This window comes from Trachymyrmex cornetzi, unplaced genomic scaffold (assembly GCF_001594075.2).
Source record: "Trachymyrmex cornetzi isolate Tcor2-1 unplaced genomic scaffold, Tcor1.1 scaffold23, whole genome shotgun sequence".
Lineage (NCBI taxonomy): Eukaryota > Metazoa > Arthropoda > Insecta > Hymenoptera > Formicidae > Trachymyrmex > Trachymyrmex cornetzi.
The window spans coordinates 3,416,652-3,439,832 of NW_017296956.1; the positions used below are offsets into that span (position 1 = coordinate 3,416,652).

General features: G+C 36.1%; 1 protein-coding gene across 1 annotated transcript in view; it reads right to left on the reverse strand.

Annotated features, from left to right (window-relative positions):
* Positions 1-23,181, reverse strand: part of LOC108760662 (uncharacterized) — a 63,990-nt gene that overhangs the window by 1,864 nt on the left and 38,945 nt on the right. The window contains exons 2-10 of the mRNA XM_018506733.1: positions 17,553-17,787; positions 7,735-7,889; positions 2,713-2,907; positions 2,294-2,400; positions 1,601-1,767; positions 1,273-1,428; positions 1,023-1,090; positions 522-605; positions 247-408 (exon numbers count right to left, since the gene is read on the reverse strand). Of these exons, the coding sequence (XP_018362235.1) occupies positions 247-408; positions 522-605; positions 1,023-1,090; positions 1,273-1,428; positions 1,601-1,767; positions 2,294-2,400; positions 2,713-2,907; positions 7,735-7,889; positions 17,553-17,787 (1,329 nt within the window). The remainder of the gene's footprint in view (positions 1-246; positions 409-521; positions 606-1,022; positions 1,091-1,272; positions 1,429-1,600; positions 1,768-2,293; positions 2,401-2,712; positions 2,908-7,734; positions 7,890-17,552; positions 17,788-23,181) is intronic.

Here is a 23,181-nt window from a genome sequence, read left to right on the forward strand (position 1 = left end):
ATATATATATATATATATATACATAAATAAAGTAAATTTTCAAATTAAATTGCTTAAAATAATATTTATTCGACCATTAAAATTTGGACAAAAAAATATCACCCAGAAATAGTAAAATTTAACGATATCGTAATCGCTTTGAAAGAAAATGTAAGTTTCGTTTGGTAAAATGATGGAACAGTGAAATTTATTAATTTCTAATATTTTTTCATTTTTCTTTACATTTTTTAATAATTTTATACACACCTTCGTACAATTCTCCGGACTCGCAGTCATTCACTTTGAAATACATTATTTCGCGAGTGTTACAGTTGCTGCTTAATTCGGCACACATTCCCGATAGATCTGTTATCCTTCCTACATATTGGCCCGTGATTGGACAGGGCGACTCCACCACACGTTCGATACCTTAAAAATGATTTATAAATGATGATAAAATAATAATGTGCGTTTTTAAAGTTACTTATGAAAGCGCACAGATGATTTATAAAGGTACTGCAAACTAGTATATTTTAGCTTACGTGATTGAGTCATCCACAACCGTTTGTCCATATAGGGATCGTCGCATAAATCACTTTGATAACTTACTGGATTGTTGATTGTCCCTATACATGATATTATTTCTATTATTGCGTGACTATACTTGAGATTTATACGAAACAAAATTGAATATAAAGATGGACAGAGATTAATGAAAAATAAAAAAAGAAAAAATTTTTATATATTTATTTAGATTCATGTTTGAAATCATTATTGTTTTGATTAATATTTTGCTATTTATTTGTATAGATTTTATACTACTTCGATTTCATTGCAGTTTTTGGTAAAACGTTAATAATAATAATAGAGTCGTTATATAATGAAGGATTGCATGGAATATAATTAATATAGAAAATAGTTTTCTTTTTTTTTTTTTACCTAACGCAAATTCCAGTACATTTTCGCTGCGTTGCCTCATCAATAAACACAGGATTGCATGGAATATAATTAATATAGAAAATAGTTTTCTTTTTTTTTTTTACCTAACGCAAATTCCAGTACATTTTCGCTGCGTTGCCTCATCAATAAACACACAAAAGCGGACTGCTCACTAAAATTAAAAATAAGTATTCATTTTACTTTTAACTGTCACTGTTAGTTAAAATAAAGTTTTAAGACACACAAAAATGTACATAAGTTATAAATATAATCTTATTTCTAGTCTTATATTCAATATTTTTCAATAAAGCATACTGGATAAACAGCTGCAGTGCGACCAAATTGATTGCTCACCATTGATCTTTGGAATACACGATATGACGACCAGTCTCCTCGTTTGATTCCACCGTGATAAAGGTGTAACTATTGTAACCATTGAGATCGGTGAAAGTCATAGTACCATTAACTATTAGGGAATCCTCCCACACCCCCTGCGCCCATTTCGGGAATCTAACAATATTAGAAACATACTGATTATTATAAGCGTTTTTACAAATATTAGTTTTTTTTCATTACTTTTTCAACACAAATCTTTCAAGATTTTCGTTCAATATAACTACGACAATAGAACATGTCTAATGATAAAATAAAATTAAATAATTGTAAAATGTAGCGTACTTACGTAGCAACATGGGTTATCACATATTCTGGCATCTTTTTCTGATTTAGGCTCTTGCTCAAAATCAAAGTCTCGTATCCATGAGTTGCATTATCTAAATCCTGTGTGCAGCTCGAATCACTGCTAAGTGCCATGTAAGTTTTCCCTCTTTTGTTATCAACATAATATAGCTGAAATTTACGTTTCACTTATAAACTGTTATTGAATGCCATGCTGGTCACTGGTGACCAGCATTTAAATTTTCAAACATTACCAAATTGGCATTACCAAATTAAAAAAAATACATATATACGAACTCGTACAAAATAATACAATTCTATAAATATGATTAATATTCAAATAATAATCTAAGGTAATAAACATACTATGCATGATAATTTTGTACAATTCAATTGTGTTATATACTATTTTGTCGTAATGTTGAGCTAATAATGAAAATTTTATTCCGGCGTCGCCGGAAAAACAAGAAAAATAAATCCGACTTTCAACGTGTTAATAAATAATAATCTTATATGCAAAGTATATATAATTTTGAAATTTATATTATATCGATTTGATCAAAATATATCCGTAATTAAATAGATTGAATTATTGGAAAAATAGATATTTTATATTTATATCGTTTTGTATGCATTGATTAAACAATTGTGTTATTTTATTATTATCTTATAAAAAATAATTTAGTATGTAACATACCCCGCATCTATATTGAGGCCCGCCATCGTTGACGTCGCTGTCCCAAAGAGCAAAATATGTAGAATTATTCGGCCCAGGCCAACTGCCCAAACAATTGTACTGGACATCTGTTAAAACAAGATTAACGCTGTATTTCTAATAATTTCTGAAAAAGTCGCAGTTTCTTTATCGTTGCTTCATATTACAATAATTAACGAGTAACGATATTAATAACATTTTATTTAAATTATTAATTTGATACAATGTAAATGAAGGAAAAACACATATACATGTTTGCTGAACTCTAATTTATGAAATCTCGATCGCAGTTAATTTTACTGCTCAAATATTTAAAAATGTATGAATCTCTTTAAATATAAATTGCTTCTCAAAGATTTATTATATTAATGTAATTGCAAAGAAATTTAAGAAAGACTTACTGCGTTTTTCGAAGTTACATCGTTTAAATTTTAAGTGTAAGATCGATCCATCCGGACAATTACTGAACTCGGAAGAGAACGTGTTACACTCTAATGAGACCGCGGAGTTATTGTTGATGCTGTATTTGAAGTGATAAAGACCAGCGATGGGGCAGTATTCTCTCCGAGTCGCTGAACCATCGATTTCTTTCGTTCCTGTTGGCAGAAAATCGAAAATAATCATTCAGTGAAGACGATTTTATATGTATATTTTATAGATCTATATGCTCTTCATATAAGAAAATACATATTTATAAAAAAATTTTTTTTTAACACAGAAATATATTACTGTATTTAATTATACAAAACCTGAAATTAAAATATAATTTAAGGATTTGAGAAATTAATAAAAAAAATATAATCATTGTACTAAAATCATATTCGATTCGAGCTCTCCTTTTTTTTTTTAAGTAAAAACGTGTTTGTACATGATCACGTGAGATCATATTTTCCACGAATCGAGAATGAAATCTAAAGGCCTTTATCCGAAAATCCTTTCGAAATAACCCTCGCGTTTTTCATCGAAGCTATAAAGAAACGCGATCTATCAGCAGGAAGTAGCTGAAATTCTACACCACTTAAAAGCTGTTTTCACCTAAAAGCTTTCGCTCTCTTCGTTCGTTCTTAAATCATTTTGTCATCTTTCAATCGCGACCATAAAGAAGAAATAAAAAAAAGATCGGCGGAATCTTCAAAGATATTGGAGATTATTTTCACCAAAAACAAATGTAACAATTTTATAATTATATAAATATACAAACATAATATAATTTCGCGAATATTTCAATCTCTTTAAGTCTTTGAACGCCAGCAGTTTCATTTAAAAAAAAAAATCTCAAGAGAAAAACTTGAAATGACTTCAAAGAAAGATCAGTGGACTTTAAGCAGTTAAGATAATAAATCCTATAAACAAATATTATTTCTTTACGCGTTATTCTTTTTTCTCTCTTCAGTTCTTCGTGACTACATTTTGCGACTACATCTAAAAAGAGAAAAGAGGAAAGGAAACAATAAAAACTCGCTTTTTGAAATATTCTTTCTTTCGACCCTCTTCTTTCTTTCTTTCTCTCAACCTTCTTTCTTTCAGTAGACCTCCGTGATTGAAGTTTTGTCTGTTTATTGTATTTACCATCGAGGGAGGGAAAAAGGATGCCTACAATAAAAGTCTCCATGTTGCTGTCTGACGTATAATAAAAACAATTTACGATTCATATAATTACAAAGTCGGTCACGTTTAAACAAACTTTAATTTAAATTTGTGGGACCGACTTTTATCCATTTAACTCGAAAAAATTTATTTTCTTCTTCCCTCTCCCTCTCTCTCTCTTCCCGTCTTATTTCGTGTGGTAAGTAATTCCGTCGTCATCTCATCATCGCAAACGCTGTACGCCTTCTGTACTTCTTCCCGTTCGACTTTTCGACGTACCCTCGTAATTGCGAGCAACCGTATTGTCGGAACCGAAACGAGCAAACGCGATTCTCTTGCTCGTCTTCGACCTGCCTTCGTGCGCTGTTACATCTCGCAAAACAGTTTGAAAGGATGAACGCAAGTCGAGGAAAAAGTGATATTGAGTTAATTTTTAACTGCGAGTTTCTTTAGCTGTTGATCTACAACGCCGTTCTAAATTTAGAAGTTAAACTAGAAAGATGATGAAGCCGTGGCTTTTTACGAGACATGGAATAGAATGACATAAATCATAATTGCTTCTCAACAGAAGGAGGTAAAAGGATACTTGAAAATACCTGATGCGTAACTTATTGTTCGCTAAGTTACTGTAATATCTTTTTATAGCTCTATAAACAGGAAATACACAATTGTATTACGTTAAAATAATTGTGCCTTACATGTATGTATATATGTTGAAGTATTATTTTATTTCTTATTTCTTGTCTCTATTTAGCATTCTTCTACAAAAAATATAATGCGTTTGCAATGCGATAAATAAAATTATTCTTTTCGCACAAAACTGGTGAATGATATTAAAAATTTACAATAAAAAATTAAAATGCGTCGTATTTTTACAAAAAACGTAAATAATACAACGCGAAGTTATCTTCATCAAATTGAGAGTGTTCTTAATTTTCTTTGTCTATTCTGACGACGTTAATGCGATATAATTAGGCGAAATGAAAAAACCCCCTCAAGATATTTTTTTCCCTTATTAGCGACCGTATATTGCGTGTCGTAGTGTCCTTCGCTTATTCTACGACAAGACGATTAGGACAAGGACCTTTTGGGAACAGGCCACTCCCACGCTTCCGACGAGTACCTGACGAACTTGACGTTGCTGCGTGTACCATCACGGTTCAGGAAAAGAAAAGGAGAAACAGGAATGAACACGACAAAGATTCGATGTGAGAAACTTATTTCAGAAACTCTTCGGAATTTTTCTTCAGGAATGCTCTTCTATTTTCGAATAGTCTCAGCGTGTTAAAAAAATATGTTAAAAATATAAACAAAGAAACGTAAATTATTATATAGTTATTAATCTTTCACTAGCAATATGAATTTTAACCTGTTTGATTCCGTCAGCAATACAAGTCTTTAAAAAATAGCAATTTTTTTTATTATTTGAAACTCTGAGAAAATTCTAGTATACTTATCAAAGCTTTAGCAACAAGTTTTTATTATCACCGAAGTCAGATCGTATTTTATAGATTTCAATTTATCTATAAACATTTACAATCAAAATATCAATCGATAGTGCCTTTAAAGACCCCAGTTGCTGTCAAAGAGTTAAAGTAAAAATGTCTATCTTGGATATCTTCTCCATTAAAAAATTGTTGTAATATAATTACAATTTATAGATATATTATAAAACACACGCGAACCTGCGTACTTGAAAAATCATTATTACTGCAAGGATAAAAATAGATTAAACTGGAAATTTCAAAGAAAGATTGTTTCAGAATAAAAAAGAAGGTAATTATTAGCGCACGTTTTTCTCTCGATTACAAGCGCATCCTTTTTTTTCCGATTAACTTTAGCTTCCTTTTCAGGTTGAAAAAGATATCAATATCAGTGTGTTTTCATGAGTAAATTGACCAGATGCGAATTCTTCACACATCGGTGATTTGCTTTTTATTGGTTCGGCATTTTTACCGAAATCTTTCCTGAATCTTTTTAATCGAGAGATTTGTTTCACGCACGGACGTTCGATTATGTTCTTCCGCTGGACCACCGGCTCGCGTTTTCGGTTCCCGTAAAGCTTCTCGCGTGCAGCGACACGGATCAAAGCGTGAAACCAGAATTATGAACGGAATCAAGCTCGACTCGCCACCGATCAGTCGTCTCGATTGCGTCGCGAAGACAGGTGCGCAATTTCTTGGGAGCCGCCACAGGTGAACGGGTTTGATAATGCGCCGGAAGTCAAGGAATCGACATTAATCGACATCAATCTTCATTAGGGAAATAATAAGGATGAACGCGAACACATGCGCGCTGCTGTGCGTTAATGTGCGAAAATCTTGTGCGTTTTGAGAGCGTAAGCAGTGTTAAATAGCAAAACTGTATAATTTCTCGGTTACTCTATTAGTAGATATCTTTTAAGCACAATATTTTATTTTATTAATCCTTGGTATTTGGTAAAGTTAAAACAGATTACATTAAAAAATTTTTAAATGTCCACCCATGTGAACTATATTTTTCGACAATTCTTTTTCGTTTGTCAAACGTGTTCCTGCATCACCAATAGAAGATGAGTGAAATTTCCACTGTTGGTGCAATTTTTCTTGTTGCGTCTTCGGTGACCGGGCTACCGGAATTTACGGGACCTCTCCGTCGTATAAATAATTATGCAAACGGCCCAATCATCCTTAAGAGCGTTTTAATTGATAGGCGCGTGAGAAACTCACGCGACGTGTGTGCGTTTTACACGCGACGTGCGTGCCGTGCGTTTTACATGGCGCGAGGCCCATTGTTCCCGCGTCGTTACGCAAGCCTCATCATTTCTTCCCGCTTCGCGGACAATTAACGCTAATTATCGAGGATTACTAATTCGCCAAGAAGTACGCCGAACTTGATTCCCCGTACGCGGAGGTCGCGTCGTAATTCATCCATCTGATAAACCGGAAGCTTGCGAATTCTTCGAGTACGTTTCGTGCGTAAATAATGCGTAATAATGCGAGTAATTAATTTGTGTAGATCCAACGTACCTTTCCATAATGTTGTCTTATCGCATGCTTCATAACTTTTTTTTAATAGAAGAAAGAGCATGCAAGAAATTAAGACATACATATATCTAATTCACATTTTATAGATTTTACGAATATGTTTTTAACAGAGATTGCAAAAAGTTGCTGGATGCAAAAAATGATACAAAAAACTTATATAAATATCTCTGTTGTTACAACATTTCTCTTTTTGTATTTATTTTATTTTATATGTTCTTAATATTCTTAATTCTCAAACGTTACACTACGGGAATAACACACTTAAGTGTGGCAGATCCAACCCAATTCGATTGTTTATAACTTTCAAAAAATAAACATATTGCAAACAATTTTTTTCAATCAAAAGACATTTAAGGAAAATATCAATCAAATATATATATGTATCTTTATTAATAAAAAAGTTATAAGGAATGGAAAAAGCATTGAAAAACATTGAAAAAAGTCGATGCCACATCGTTAATTAACTTCTTAACTATTTGCTAATTTTTCTGGTTGATAGAAATAATAGTAGAATTAGACGAAACACCGTTACGTTTGTTCCACGCTTGTTTAATTTTTTCAGCAAATAAACGAGTCATACTACACGACCAAAGTTCGCTCGACAAGTACAAAAAGTCGCATTAGCAATAATATGACTTGCTTGAGCGTGAGAAAAAGCAAGATTATCCAACTAGATCGCTCTGTATTTCATGCAAGAATAAGATCGTATTTATTATCGCAAGTATGACTCGTATTTAATTTGGCATACGTCATAGATCGCAGTTCTTGCCTCGAAATTAAATTACCGAGAAAAATCCGACTTTTACTTACGATATAGCATCGAAATAGAGTTCAGTGCGTTGCAGGAGGCTAAGGCGGCCGACTCGTGCGTGAAACACCTGTTGAAAGTTTCCGCGAACATCTCAATGACATTCCGCGATCTCCGTTGCAGCCGGAAACACCGTATGCAATCTTTGTCGTTAAACCTGCAGCAAACGAATACCATGAATTGCGTTAGCAGAATCATAATTCCGTGATTTATACGTAACGTATTATTATAAGACACAATTCTCACGTTCCATCTTTTGGTGCGTAAACAGAAAAGAATTAAGGCCTTTTATTTGATATCATCTACTCTTTGTAATTTTTCAGATATAACCGTTAAACGGGCCTTGATGTATCTAAGCCTAGATTAAGATCTAGATTAAAGTTCACTGAAGAAATTAACTTAAGAACATTTAAAATTAGCTTGAAAGACGAAATTCTATTATTTATAAATTTGAGGCATAATACCCAAAACTTTATTTACATTTTTTCATCGAATTAAAAATTAAATACTCGACTATATACAATATATTGGCGATTAATCTTACAATTACAAAAGATGCACTGATAATCATAATTATAATATCTTATATAAGCGTAACATCCTTGCCACGTGTCGCCTTGAAGATGGAAACAGCGTTACTTGCAGAATTTATACTGCGTTAATCCTGGGACCAAGGACTATACAGAGAAATTGAAAAATCAATAAGAACTACTGAATTGCGGCTGGGGAAAAACTAACTAAACTACAAGATGTAAAGTATAACTACATCCCGGATGCGCCGATAATGCTGACTCTGGAACAACAAGACGACGATGCTAGCGCTGTAATATCAGCGAGTGAGAAATAATGAAGGAGCTACACTTCTCTCGGCTCCCTTATTTCGATCAGCACGTTGGAATCAGCAGATTGTGCTTCGAGAGTCTTAAAAGAAAATTCCGAATACCCCGCCTTAATAATCTTTAATTGAGATTGAATTTACGAGTATAATCTCGGACTGTGACTGCGACTTTGAAACCCTTGATACATTAATTTATATTTGTGAAAATTAGAGATTACTATTTTTCATAAAAAAAATGCGAATCCAAAGAAATGACATCTTTACGAGTCGCGCGCAAAAGACGCCGGTCCTACCGTTAAATCTTATCATAAAGTAACTGTTCTTGTATCAGCGTTTTAATATTCGCACTTCCTCTCTTTGAGATTTACGAATTTCTCACGAAATAAAGATATGTTGATGTAAGACGACACCAATGGTGGATAATAATGACGGCGCGATAGGGTCTCGATTAGAGCACTTATTAGTAAGTACTCTCGTGACGAGCCACTCGTGAATTAACACGCGGTTTACTCTAACGCAGGAAATGGACAATGACACATAAAAAAAAAGAGGAAAGAACAAGGACATTGTTCTGCGCGATGTCAACGACTCGAAGAAGCAACACGCGACATCTCAAGATCAAATTAGAAACGCAAAGACATTTGGTCGAACGAGATGTTCAAAACCAAATAGATATGAAAAATAGCGATCTGTCCTTTGTCGGTCGATTCAAAATTTTTTGAGCTATCCACAGCTGGAACTTGTCACATCGTTGAAAGATCATGCATATCGCCGGTCTTCCTTGACTGGAAATATGATGACTGGAAATATTGACTTTCGAAAAGATAGTGTTTAAAGGCAGATAAAGAAAAGCAAATAAAGTAAAGAGAAAAGTGAGATAAAAGTTCAGACCGTCTGAGAAAATACGTTTAGTAGAAACGAGTAACTTTTGTGCAAGATTATATGGGAACCAGTACGCAGGGAGAGGGAGAGGGAGAGGGAGAGGCACGTTTTACCGTCGCGCTATCGCGACCGCTATCTACTTGCTTTTCACACACGATTACGAAAATGACAGTGGTTGCGGAGGAGTCATTTGTTCAACAGTATCTGCAGTGTGTACCGTGTATTCGCGCAACAAAATCGCCATCACGGTGAAGATGTTATTTAAATAATTGTGAGCTATTAGAGTAACTATATAGGCGAAAGCGGAAATTTGCATTATAAAGGGTTACGCGCTAGGAATGTTGTTCAGAGTTCAACATTGTATATAAAAACTAATGTAACGCCCATTTTAATTATATAATAAGTACCTACATCCACATTTTTTTAATTATTCCGACACATACAATTTTACATTCGTCAATGAATTTCTCTCTACTTTTATACATGTTTTCTTTTTTATAAGTATATTTACAAATGTAGAATCACAAAACGATTCCAATTTAAATATATAATAAAGATCTGATACCCATACTTCAAATTACCCTGAGATACATAAGCTGGAAAAAGAGAGTTGCATTAATTGGAATTTTAGTTGAAAATGAACAAATAAGAATTTAATGATTTAATCTATTATAATTCCAATTAAAATAACCAAAATTCAGATTGATACGACCAGAATCTTCTGGTTCGTTCGTTTTAGAAATTTTTCTCGATATAGTTCTGCATCCATTCATCAATTATCTTCCATTTCTTGTACATATTCTTTTTCTCGTGTCTTCACCCAAGCGTGAAAGATCCGACGCATTAATATAATAACATTATATTATAAGTATCTCGATCAATTTTCTGATCTAATGAGCATAGAGTAACGCAATGACACCGGGATGCGAATCAACGCGGTCGACGTGCCTCTCGACCGTTCTAATGCAAGTGCAGTAACGCGAGTGAGTTTACAACGTCGTCGCATACTTGCGCGTATAATTGTACCTCCGAGGCAATAGCCGTCGCGCCGATATTATGCAACCTGTGGGAACGGGCGTGTGGGCCCGTTTATCGTCGGTCGCGTAGTCACCGGACCCTGCCATATAAAGGACCTCGTTCTCGCACAAAGCAGCACCAGGAGAACACTAGAGCTCTCGGGAGCCCTCCAGATATTATTCGCCAACTGGAATGTCACACGCGATAGGTTTTGCCCATACGCGGAGCAAGTCTACGCGAGCACTCTTGCATTCTCAATTCGAAATATTTGTCGTGATACACCCGTTCTAATGGTGTCGTTCCAAGTTTCTCTTAAGCAGATGCTGCGAATTGCTTAAGAATCCTTTGCGTTAACCCTTTGCGATTCTGTATCGAATTGGACGTAATATATATCGCTATAGGTAGCCTATTGTTTAATTCTTCTAAGCACATTCGAATCTACGCAATTACGTCATTATACTGCTATATAATTACAATTGACAAATTATATTTTTTAGGATCTCCATAAATTCTTTGAATCGTAGACTAGTTGATTAGATGTGAAAGACGAAATGCTTGATCTTTATTCATTTTCGAAAAATAATTTGCAGACACTTTTTGTTTTAGAAAATGTGTGTATTTCAAAATTTAATATAAATCTGCGCTGAAATTTACTTTCTTTTCCATCAACTTCTGTTTCATGCAATTATATAATATCTTTGATCTACGCTTCCTTCTTCGATGTGGTTTCTTCCTATAATAGTGTCCGTTTTATCTCACGTTTCGATCGGATGGTTTCTTATCAGGATAATAAGGTATACTTAGATTTCGCTATGAATAGCCTGCGGAACATTATTAATTAACGCGTTAACTTTTGTATTCCGTATAACGCGATCGAAGCGGCAGGATATTTGCATAAAACAAACTGCAATTCAGACTGCACGCAAATCCGAGCATCAGGTGCCGCGCCGCTCGCAAAACAAGTTTGAGACACGAAAGACGCGATAACACTCAGGTTGGTAAGTCGACTTCCCTGTCGATTATTATTTGTTTCGGAAGCGTTAGTAACACGCTACTTTATTTTGCGCCGTCTATCGAATTACGCACAATCGGAATTGCGTTCACTCTCCATGGGATGGACTGTCATCATCATCATCCGATCGCGATATCTCACTGACCCGAAATGTAAATCGCGTATTGCATTCGAATCGAATTTGCATAACGGCGCACGCATCGCACAAGGCTGGTCTCACAAGAGCGACGATGAATCGTCACACGGACGCACTATAAAAAACAAAAAAAAAACGTAATTTCGCATGAAACTACTATTTAGCGTCCTACTGTAATCATGGTACTGTGTAATAACTGCATCAGAGGTGACATTAAAAAGGCATTTCTCGCGGACAGCCGCTTCTCGCGAGTGGCTTTCCGAGCGAGTCCGTTTGTATAGCAGTTTCATTAATGACCGATTCAATTGTCAACGGCGACGGAATCCGGGGAACCCTGCGCCACGCAATTAGAGTGACAAATGAGCCGCCGGGTGGTGCCAGTGCGAGGAACATGCGACTCGTCGTTCTCTCGGCGCGGACATCTCAGAGGAGTGTTCGTTCGTCGCATTGTCGACGACGTTCAACACGAAGGTTGAGATACATGGAAACTGGAGGAGAGGCCACACCACCTTCGGCTAGTCACTCCTCCGTCTTCACGGAGATTAATGGTAGAAGATGGTATGTGCGACGGGAGAGGAAAGGAGAGAGAAAAACGGGCCCTCTGTTCTATCCGATCGCCAAAGGTACGGCCCGTTCGACTCACGAGTTTGCATCTCTGGCGACGATATATTCTCTTTTGATGCCGATGCCGTTTCTTGACTTAGGCATAGCGACTGTTGTTATGCCATGAAACACATAAGCGCATATTATACCGGGCGATTCACGAGTGAACGTCGCCGTTACAACTGGTGAAATATCATCTACATTAAATAAAAGTCTAATAGCAACCAAAAATATTGAGTGAAATAATTTCAATCAAATGTTCAGTTAATATACCCAAAAAAATAATTTTACTTTTCTAAATATTTATATAGTAAGTATTAAATGGTTAGTTATGTTTATTATTATGTTTGGTAATACTTATTAAATACTTAGAAAAATATTAAAATTATTTTTGGTTATATTAATCAAACACTTGATTGAAATTATTTCATTCAACATTTGATAGCTATTATCAGACTTTTTCTTCAATGTGTAACAAAATACTTTGTAATGTTTTCGAAGAAAAATCGCTTTCTCTTGTTGTTATAGAAACGACGAATTTTTACAATCTGGTAATAAATACAGATAAGAAAACAGTAGGTTCAAAATTTTTTTTCTATTCGTGAGAGTATTTAGAAAGGAAAATATCCGTGTCAAAGGGTTTGTGAGTTATCGCCGTGATCCATTACTAATGTCAACATTTCGTGAACCTTGCCGTTCACTTCATCAGGGTGAGAAACGCTCTGAATACTGTTTTATCTTTTTGTCTTTTACAGATAATGTTATCTCGTTTTAGAAAACAGCTCACATTTACAGAATTTGTGATCAAGATGTAGATAATTTTTGTGCTTTAAATAACTTTCTCTCTCTCTTTCGAGTATTAATATATTTATAACGAACGATGTAAACTGGTATACCACTATCCCAGCAAACGCGCAAACCGATGAAGTGAACCAATGTGCCGTATATTTCATCGTACACTCGCTGACGACTCTCGCGAAGAAATTGTCACGGTGGATGTGAGATACAACGATCTCGCCTTGTGAAATTATTACAAACTACCGCGCGCTCATAAAGATACAATTTACGTAAATTTTGCATACGGCTTTTACGTGCGTTGCTTTTCGCTCCGGCAGATTATTGAGCATCGCGATTATTGCTAATAGCTGCGGGTTGGTCGGCCATCCTTGTAGGACGGGCGTAAACGTCGACATCGTTTAAATATACGCGTAACGACGCCGCTCCGACGCAAAAGTCGCAGAGAGAGAGAGAGAGAGAGAGAGAGAGAGACGCACAATCGATTAAACACGATCAAGAGAGAAAAATGCAGGGCAATTAAGCAGCGATCAAATCTCGAGCAATTAACAAGTTGTCAGAATGATCAGATTGTTGATTACAGTTATATATATGTCATTCTAAGCAAGTTTATAGCACTTTCTATTTGCTCTCGTAATAAATTCTTCGAGGAAGATTATGTGATGCATCATTGATAAATTACTTAATTAGTTAGTGACAAGTAAAAAATCGAATTTAGGTCAATTGGAAAGTTCCGTCCGTTTAGCGGCGCGGCGAGTAGCTGTAGCTAGAACTGTCGATAACTCTAATATCTAAACCAAGCTTAATTTTTTAGTTTTACCATCTGTCAATAAAATTCAGTATACGTATTCGCATCAATAACATTGCTTCTTACTGCATTGAAAATGTCGAAATTTGAGCCAAATAAGCGTCATTTGAAAGACGAAAAACCATCAGCGAAATTCTGCTTGCTAGGCAACAAAGAAAGGGGTTTTTGTATTGTATCGTCATTGGAGATATAAAATGGATTTATTTTGACAATCCCAAACGTCGAAAACCATTTGCGATCCCGGCCAATCCTCAACATCGACGCCAAAGCGGAATATCCACGGAAAGAATAGGAAAATTGTAATAATAGGAAAATTGCGGAAAGAAGGCAATCCTCTGTATTTGGTGGGATCAGAAGAGTGTAGTGTACAATGAGCTGTTGAAATCTGGTCAAACAGTCACAGGGGGGGGGTTCTTTCTACCGAGAACAAATTATCCGTTTGAGCCGAGCATTGCCGAAAAACGACCAGAATATGAAACGAGGCAGCATAAAGAGATTTTGCTTCAAGACAACGCTCGGCCTCACGTCACAATACTCGTCAAGGAAACAATAGAAACAATAATTCGCTGGGAAGTGCTACCCCATACGACTTATTCACCAGACTGTGTTCCTTCCGACTACCACTTGTTTCGGTCGATGGCATACGCACTTGCTGAGGAACGCTTCAATTCTTATAAAAACGTCGAAAAATGGGACTCTGACTGGATAGCCTCCAAAGATGAGTCATTCTTTCGTCGCGGAAATTGCTTGCTGCCCGAAAGATGGGAGAAAGTCATCGCTAACGATGGATAATATTTTGATTGATGTACTGTTTCATTTTGTTTATTAAATAAATATATACTTTTGCAAAAAAAAACGGACGAAACTTTCCGATTGACCTAATTATCGCAACGCGTGATATTGTGTCGAAATGTATAATAATTATTATTGAAAGACAGATGATTTATTACGCTCGTTTTATGAATCTGTATTTTTATGTCAGTGAAGTTAATGACGCTTGAAACGGGATCAAAAACAATAATTTTCCGGATCGTAAATGCAACGGCGAGAGAAGTAACGAGACAATTGAAGGTACGATTTCTCGGAATATTCATGACGCGATAGCTTGTTAACGATTCAACGTGAATCGCGAAGTATATGATCGTGTCTAGAGAAGAAGAAGAAGAAGAAGAAGAAGAGGGTGGGCTCTCACGTGTATGCCAATTTATGCATACTTGGCCGGACAACACCCACATTGCTTCGTGAGCATCCAGATGCATCGGAGAGCTATCGATTGGCGCGACGAGGGCTTCGGATTTTCTATGAGACACAGCATTGAATCTTACAAAATAAATTTTAAATAATAAAACAATTCTCACCTATTTCACATCTATTTCTTCCATTTTGTTTCTTCAAAATATTGAGTAACAATAGGAAAATTGCGGAAACAAAGTAGCTATTATCTAGTAAGAAATGACAAAAGAATCGATATCGAATCGACGTTGAAATCATCAAATTGACATCAAATCAAAATTCCATTGTCATTCCTCACTGGGTATTTTGTGATGAGTTGATAGAATAAAATGGATAAATTTACTATACAGGGTGTATCTTAAAAAGCGCTCACGAACAATATAGCGCTATTCCTGATCAAAGACTGAGTCTAAAACTTATGAACTATTTTGCTATTTTCGCAAAAGTTAACGAAATATTAGTTTCTAAAGAAACCACCTAAATTCTCGTAGTTTCGCTTTAGATTAAATTTAGTCTTTAACTTTATGATGATCCAATGGGAATAAGATCTCGAAAAGGATATAGTGCCGAAATTACACCGATTTGAACCGAGAAGGATGCACGTTTCGCCATTTCCTTTTCGTTTTACAGCTCTTTCTGGAATTAGCCCGAGCTCGGGCGATACGCGCGTCTGTGTCTGGCGTTGTCTGGAGAGCCAGCTATTTTCGTTCCAGACGAATCGTAGACGTCGCGGCATCCCCGGAGAGACATCAGTAAGCTAATTTAACTTTAACCCCTTCGTACCCTTTCCATTTCCCGTGACGACAATATCCCTCGGTCGTCTTCGTCTCTGAATTTTTGCCTCTTTCGCAGGAAAAGCTCGTCCCATCCTACGCGCTCACGATCCGTCGACATTCTCCCGTCTAGACTTGCAGCGACTTATATAGAAAACAGTCAAAGTCGCGCATGTTTCTCACGGCTCTAAATATTCCGTCAAATTTCTAACATTAGCAAAAATTAAATATTGTTATTGCGTGCTAATTGTTTTTTATAATTTATAGGTACATCTCAATAATCTCAACTGTAAAATCCTATTAAAACAGAATTCATCGTATACCTATTTAAACAAAAAGATATTCAGTTTTATATACACATACGCATATTATTATTACTTTAAATGTGGATCTGGAGATACGATAGGTACATAATTAAAAATCTCACGTATAATCTTAGCATTAAACATTCCTTGGCATGCAATGCCAGAGCATTGCAGGTGTTAACAAGAATGCGAGAAGATTCTATACAAGAGATTTTACATAATTAGACACGCGCGTAGCAACGAGTACTATGTTGTTTCAACAGTGTTTCACACTGTGCCCCGTTAACTTCATTTACATGTGCGACAAGCGCTGCAGATATGACGGCATTCTAGTTGCAGTGCATCGTTCTGTGAATACACCGTTACTCCTAATTGTGAGTCGACTATCTCGACTTACCTCGGTGCCGTCGCCCTCCAAACGCAATGCACGTTCCGGCCAGCTCCATTCTTTCTCGTTGCCAGTAACTCAAAACTTCGATATTTATGGCGCCGCGCTTCGAACTTTTATGCGTCTGTAAACTTTTGCAACAACCGTTTGCGGCTTTAAAACTTTAACGCTTCAGCATGGAGATTTTAACGCATGAGATTGATAAAGATGAATATACTGCATAAAAATATACCGCATCATGCCACTCGTGATAATTCAGTTATACGGGGCGTACGATAAGGCGCAAAATCGAAGTTATGAGAGCGTAAATAAAAACGGTGGTACGGTGCAGATAAAAAAGAAATAAATTACTAAAAATAGATGGAGGCAATAAGAGACAAACTATATATTTCTGTTTCTTAAAACCTTAAATTAAAATTTTAAACATTTACGTTCTTGAAGATTAACACGCCAATTGTTTGTTCTATGTTAAATGAGAAAATTAAACTTTTTATTTAAAAAAAAAGTTCAATTAATTCTATCAATAGGCAAAAATTTGTACAATGAGATCATTGAACGCCAAACTATGCTTTCAATATCATTATCCAATCTGAAGTCCTATCTGTTAAAAGATAGATAAGTTTTTTAAGTGGAGATAAGTACTGGACTACATTCTCCATATTATTTCAAGATTGAATTTTATAGTGTATTTATTCCTTTTTTCCTTTTAAATTAATAATTAGGCTATATATGTGTGTTTATAAAAATCTAGATTATAATTAAATATTTTGTCACTAAAAATGCACAAAATGTACGAAAACTTGTGCTATATTAATTAAGAGTACGTAAAATTGATCGATAACAATACTGTATCATTTCATAGCGATAACATTGTAAGGTTAAATACGTTCATGCTTCCCACGATTTAACGATAACTCCTGCAGTGTAAGAACCGTTCGAAACACTTTTCTAATCGCTCGCCAACAATAATAAGTTGAACTGACATTTGCCTTGTTGCAGGAAATGTCCGTGATTCGTCGAGTTAACTGACCTGTCCATTAGCAGTACATTATCGCCGACCCTCTTGTGGCAATAGCCCCACACCGGTATCGCGTTGAAGGTGATGTTAATGGCAGAATACTGAATGGGCGCGTTCACCATGCCTTTAACACCCTTTCCGCTCACCTGCGTCACGAATTCGCCCTGGAAGTCCGCAGGAAAGTAACAGCCCACCATGAACTGAGGGTCGTAACCTTGAAGGACCTCGCTCGTGATTACGGTGCTGTCTGAAAAGAAAAGGATGAATCTTTATTAAAAGCTGGTTGCGTCAATTGAAATTCTATGAAAGAAGTAATACGTTTGCGGGAAAGTCTTTTTAATTTATTATTTTTAATTTGTTAGTTCTTACACATTATTATTATTTATTTTTAAAAATAAATCTAGACAGATTTATCAATCTATCATTTTAATCATATAACTTATTATTAACTATAATTTTAAATATTCTTTTGAAATTATTATAAAAACTATTACAATGCAATGCTTTAAGTTGTAGACGAATTATCTGCAAAGGTACATATTTATTAAAGAAAATTATTGTGAAGAGAATGGACAATCAACTGAGCAAAGTGTAACAACTTCTCGTGAATGAAGAGAGGGCATGGGAACGACCTTAATCGACGGCATAACGGATACTTCAATTAATTTTTATATTATGGATGACCTTCAAACCGGAAATACGAATTCATAACGAGTTTCGTACGAATGCTTGAGTAAATAAAAAAATTAATCGTCCGTGACTACAGCTGTATGCGGTCTAGTCAACACGCCACAACTGTTTCAAATCGTTCTAGCGGCAAATTGACACTAGATTGTGTCATGCGTATTTCAACATCAACAGATGAGAGATAAACGCAAATTTAAATGTTGCATTTACAATCGCACTTTTAATTATCGCAATATTAATGTTCTTTAAGCATAACACACACACGCGCGCGCGCGCACGCACGCACACCACACACAAACAATCGCGTTCAATAAATATGTATAATTATCTCAAAATGTGTTCGCAAGATATAAAATAAAAAAAATCTCTAGAAGATATTAAATGTATCACGAAACTGTAATCGTGGATAGCTAAACGCGTGTTAAATTTATTCTCCGATTTAAATTTATGTACTGAAAGAGAGAGAAAGATAGATTTAGTAATTATGCGATTTGACAATACAAAGAATTGTGACACGCATAACAAATAACTTCGTGCTCTGCCACCCGCATGTCACGCATTCAGCAGCTCGTGAAAGGTCATTAACGTTACCACTAATTATAAGTGGTTCCGAGAAACAGGTGTAACGATGACAGGTGGGATCAACAACGAATCCGAAGAATAATACCTACTATCACTTTCTCCTCTCTACATGTAAAAGATATATAGTTACATTTAATAAGATAGATGCGTCAAAGACACAAGATTTATATATTCCAATATAATTTCTAACATTTCTTTCTAATGAATCTAATTGTAAGATGAAATGAGGATTAGAAATATTTATTTACTTCATTTTTCATAATCGAGTAATTTAAAAGTTTCTCTATCTCGTTCGAACAACAAAATGCTTTTAAGTAGTAAAAAGGCGTATCAATATTATATTAGGGCAATTAATGTTGATGTATATATAAATTTTCAAATTTATTATAATAAAATAATCCATGATGTAAGAAGATGATAATAATTCATGATGTAGACGTTACTTTTTACAAATTTCTGATTAGCTGAACGAATTTGACTGGGCATCCTTGAAATTGTTTTACTTGGTCATTTTACATCACGAAGTAATTGAATTCCAGAACAGTTCGTCTTCCCACGATCTCAGCCTCGAAAACATTCATTCACAAAAGTATGTTTTGCGATGTCTCGCGACGTGTCTAGAGCACACTTGTGAAATACTACGGGGAACTGATTGAAAAACAGTCGGCGTTATATTTGGAAGTCGAGCAAATCGTGTTGCGGTCAATCGATTGCGGCGGCTTCTCTTTCTTTACCGTCTTTCTCGTTACAACCAATGTTCGCGCAAAAAGTGCCAGGTAAATTACTTCACGCATGATTCGCAACATAATGGAGGCCAAACCGCGATCAGAGCTCTGGCAGTCTGCGCCAGTAACCATTAACGAGGACCATATGCATCTCGTCCTTTATATGATTCGCTGAACCACGAACATCCTCCGGTTCTTCCGATGGACCGTACAGCATTGTAATAGGTAGCGATTTGAAAACCTTGCCGAAAAGAAACTGCGGGACTCACGCATATGACTAAATAAAATGTATCCATCCCGGTTATTATTGTCCTGCGAACTATAATTAACTTCTTCGCGCTGAACGATATCGCGTCGGCGAGAATATTTCGCGCCCGAGGAAATGCATCACGTAACTCATAAAGCAGAGATTTGCGCGCGTGCAAAGAGCGATTGGAGCGTGTCGCAAACGCGTAATCAAAGTGACAACGTTTGTCAGAACGTGAAGTAGGTAGAGAATAGAAAGAGCCGTTGATTAAATAATTAAACGTTAGTCGACGGTGCGTAGGTAGAGCAAGCTTCAACGATGCAAACAAATAACAAACAGCTCCGTATTCCTTATTTAGCTCCAAGGAGGTGTTACTTCAACAGAACTTTTTTATTTGACATTTTTATATTAAATCATTGATTGATTGACGCGGAGCGAACAGCATAATTCCAAGCGAAATATATTCCGCAACTGTCTTGATTTTAAATTGTCGTAGTGAGACGAATCGAGAGAGCGGCGTGCTCTTTAATTATTTTCACGAGCGCGTAGATTCCGGATGTTATTAATTGACTGATAGATAATTAAAGCCGGTGCAACCGCACGAAAGCCTCGGATACGAGGTACGCCGGCGCCGCGGGAAAAGAAATAAATGGTATATCGAATAAGAAAAGGCGCGGCCGCGCTTACGTCCCTTTCATTAAGGGCTACAAACGACGGAAGTGGGATCAAGTTTTTCTCACAAACCCTTCCCAGCAGCATCTATTACGCCGCGTATCTTTGTATATACCTACTTGTTATTTCCCAAGGATCTGCGCGATTAATGCACTTGCTAAGCGGCAATTGAACATTCGTCTCGATCCTTTTACGGTTCTCGTCATATTCTTGACGAAAGAAGTTCGCTTAAATAAATCTTTTTCAAAAATATTATCCTTCAAAAGATGGATAGACAGATTCATTGCTTGCCTTAACCGATGCATTATATTTTAGCAATATTGTATCGGTTAGAGATTTATAAGAAAAGCAACGTTGAAAAAATAAAAATTACAGCAAGTAAAATACACCTTTGCCAAGGAACTTCCTCAATAAAATTTCTTCCAGATCGTGGAACTCTGTCCGACCAATACGTACACTGCTAGCGCAGTAATGCTTGCACATAACATTAATTTATCTTGAAGCGTAATTTCCGCCTCTAATGGGCGCCATCAATATGACAGTCGGAAGAGTAGGGGAGAAAGAAGGGTGAGAAAATGGGTGCGCGGTGCGGCGCAATCTCGATCGCATTCAATGTCTTCGCATGTTCGAGAGACGTATCCTCCAGGCGACGCGCAGCTTCGTTCCTCAGGGTTGCATTCCTCGTGCGCAACCGCCCGGTCGACCAACGACGCGTTGCAATTACTCGAAAGACTTTTTGGTTCCGGTAGGAGGCGTTTCTCTCATTCTTTCTCGCGTGTATGCGTCCACCTTATCGCTTCCCTTCATCTACATAAAGGACGATCAACTGCCCCTCTTACGTGACCTTCATTCCCTACACCGTTCTGCAACTTTATTCGTTCTCTCTCTCTCTCTCTCTCCCCTTGAAACCACCAAGTCGGTTCTCTATCTTACGTACTTCATGACGGTACCAGGTGTTCGCGTGCAGCAGCCTCAATACGTTGAGATTACCGATGGACAGTGGGCAATCGATATCCCATTGCTCTCTTTATGAATCTTCAATCTTATCTAAAAACCACGTCGCATTATAATTAACGAACGTGCATCACGCATCGTCTATCATTTTATGACATCCGTGAGAGATATAGTTTGAAACACTTGCTTCCTTTTTCAAAAGTGCCAGGAAAGAGCTACCATGTGAATATTTGCATAATCTCGAGTAATGGTGATCCATTTCTTTCATAATGATAAATTGTACAGCATCAATAATTAATTAAACATTAGAAATCGCTGCAATTTTCTTAGGAAGGTTTCAGTTGAGATGTGAGATAAAATTAAATTATATAGTTCCACAAAAGATAGTTTCTCCTTTGATTTAGATGTTGATTATGATTCTTCGATGCGTGTTTAGGATGTAGTAGTGCTCTCGATTTTCTTATCCAGAAAAGATTATAATATTTTATTTCGATTATTAGATATAATAGATATTCTAAGTATTATCTTGCTATTATCACCTCTTCTTTTCGATAAGATAAAGTTTATTTTTTTAACGTGATTTCGTCATCCATATATTTATCTTTAAAAGCTAAATTAATAAAATTTTTATTTTTGACATTAAATAAACGTGTGATATATTATTTATTTCGAATTAACTGATTCAAACTGTAATTTCTTTCTGATGACGTAGCAAAAGTTCATTGTAAAACTGTGCAACAAAAACTACTTTACTTATAAGACCTGTTCAATTACAAAATGGAGCAGGTATAACTCACTTTCTCGTCGATTCCATTTCCTTTTTCCCGTTTATCTTCGTTGTGATTACTCGAGATTTTCTTCAATTTCTCTTTCCTTCGGCGCTACGCGTTCCTTCGCTGGGCGATTTAAGTTCCATTTCGCGAATTGATACCAGGTGTTCGCGTCCAGGAGGGTCCTTAATCCGTACCTCCTGGTGAATTCTTAATGAAAGCAAGAGGCTCGATATGCCGAATGATCACGGTGGAAATTAGAGGCTTGCGTCTAGAAAAGACGGGGACGCAACCATACATTATTTTAAAGAAGGGCTTGTCCCTCCGTTTTATCTCCACCTTTATTAGCGATTCTCGAACCAAACATTCGCAAGACGAGAGACTTTCTTTTCTAACTACATTCCCTTTAAATGATCAGAAATTCACTCCGATCATAATAATAATCCATCTCTATTATTAAAAAGTTTTATTATCTTATTAGCAACAAGTAACGACTACAAGCTACTAAGTTATTATACTCGTATAAGAATACAAAAGAATATAATTACGCCAAGGTTTCTTTACACAGCAATAATTTGTTTGAAACCAAATAAAATGCATCTCGAATTGATGTCGCGAGTCATAAATCCACTCATGACGTGTTCACGTTCAAGGATTGAAGATCAACGACTAGAAGATTAAAAGGTTTACGCTGGGAAATTATCGATTTTTTTCCGTATCGCTGAATCAATTGCGATCGTCGGATCAACGCAAAAACGGCGATTTCACGATCATTCATCATGTATTGAACGATAAATTGACGGTCGAGCGGCCTTAAACCTCTCGCATAATAGAAATCGACGAGGCTGGATTATGAAATATCGATGATCGTTGAATCTCACCTTTTGCGCGTGAATCGGTGGTACCATTTTCACGGCGTTTCAATCGACGTCCAAGCTCGATTCTATCACGAGATTTGCGTCTCGAACTCTCGACTCGGCTTGGCACAGAAAGAGAGAACAGTC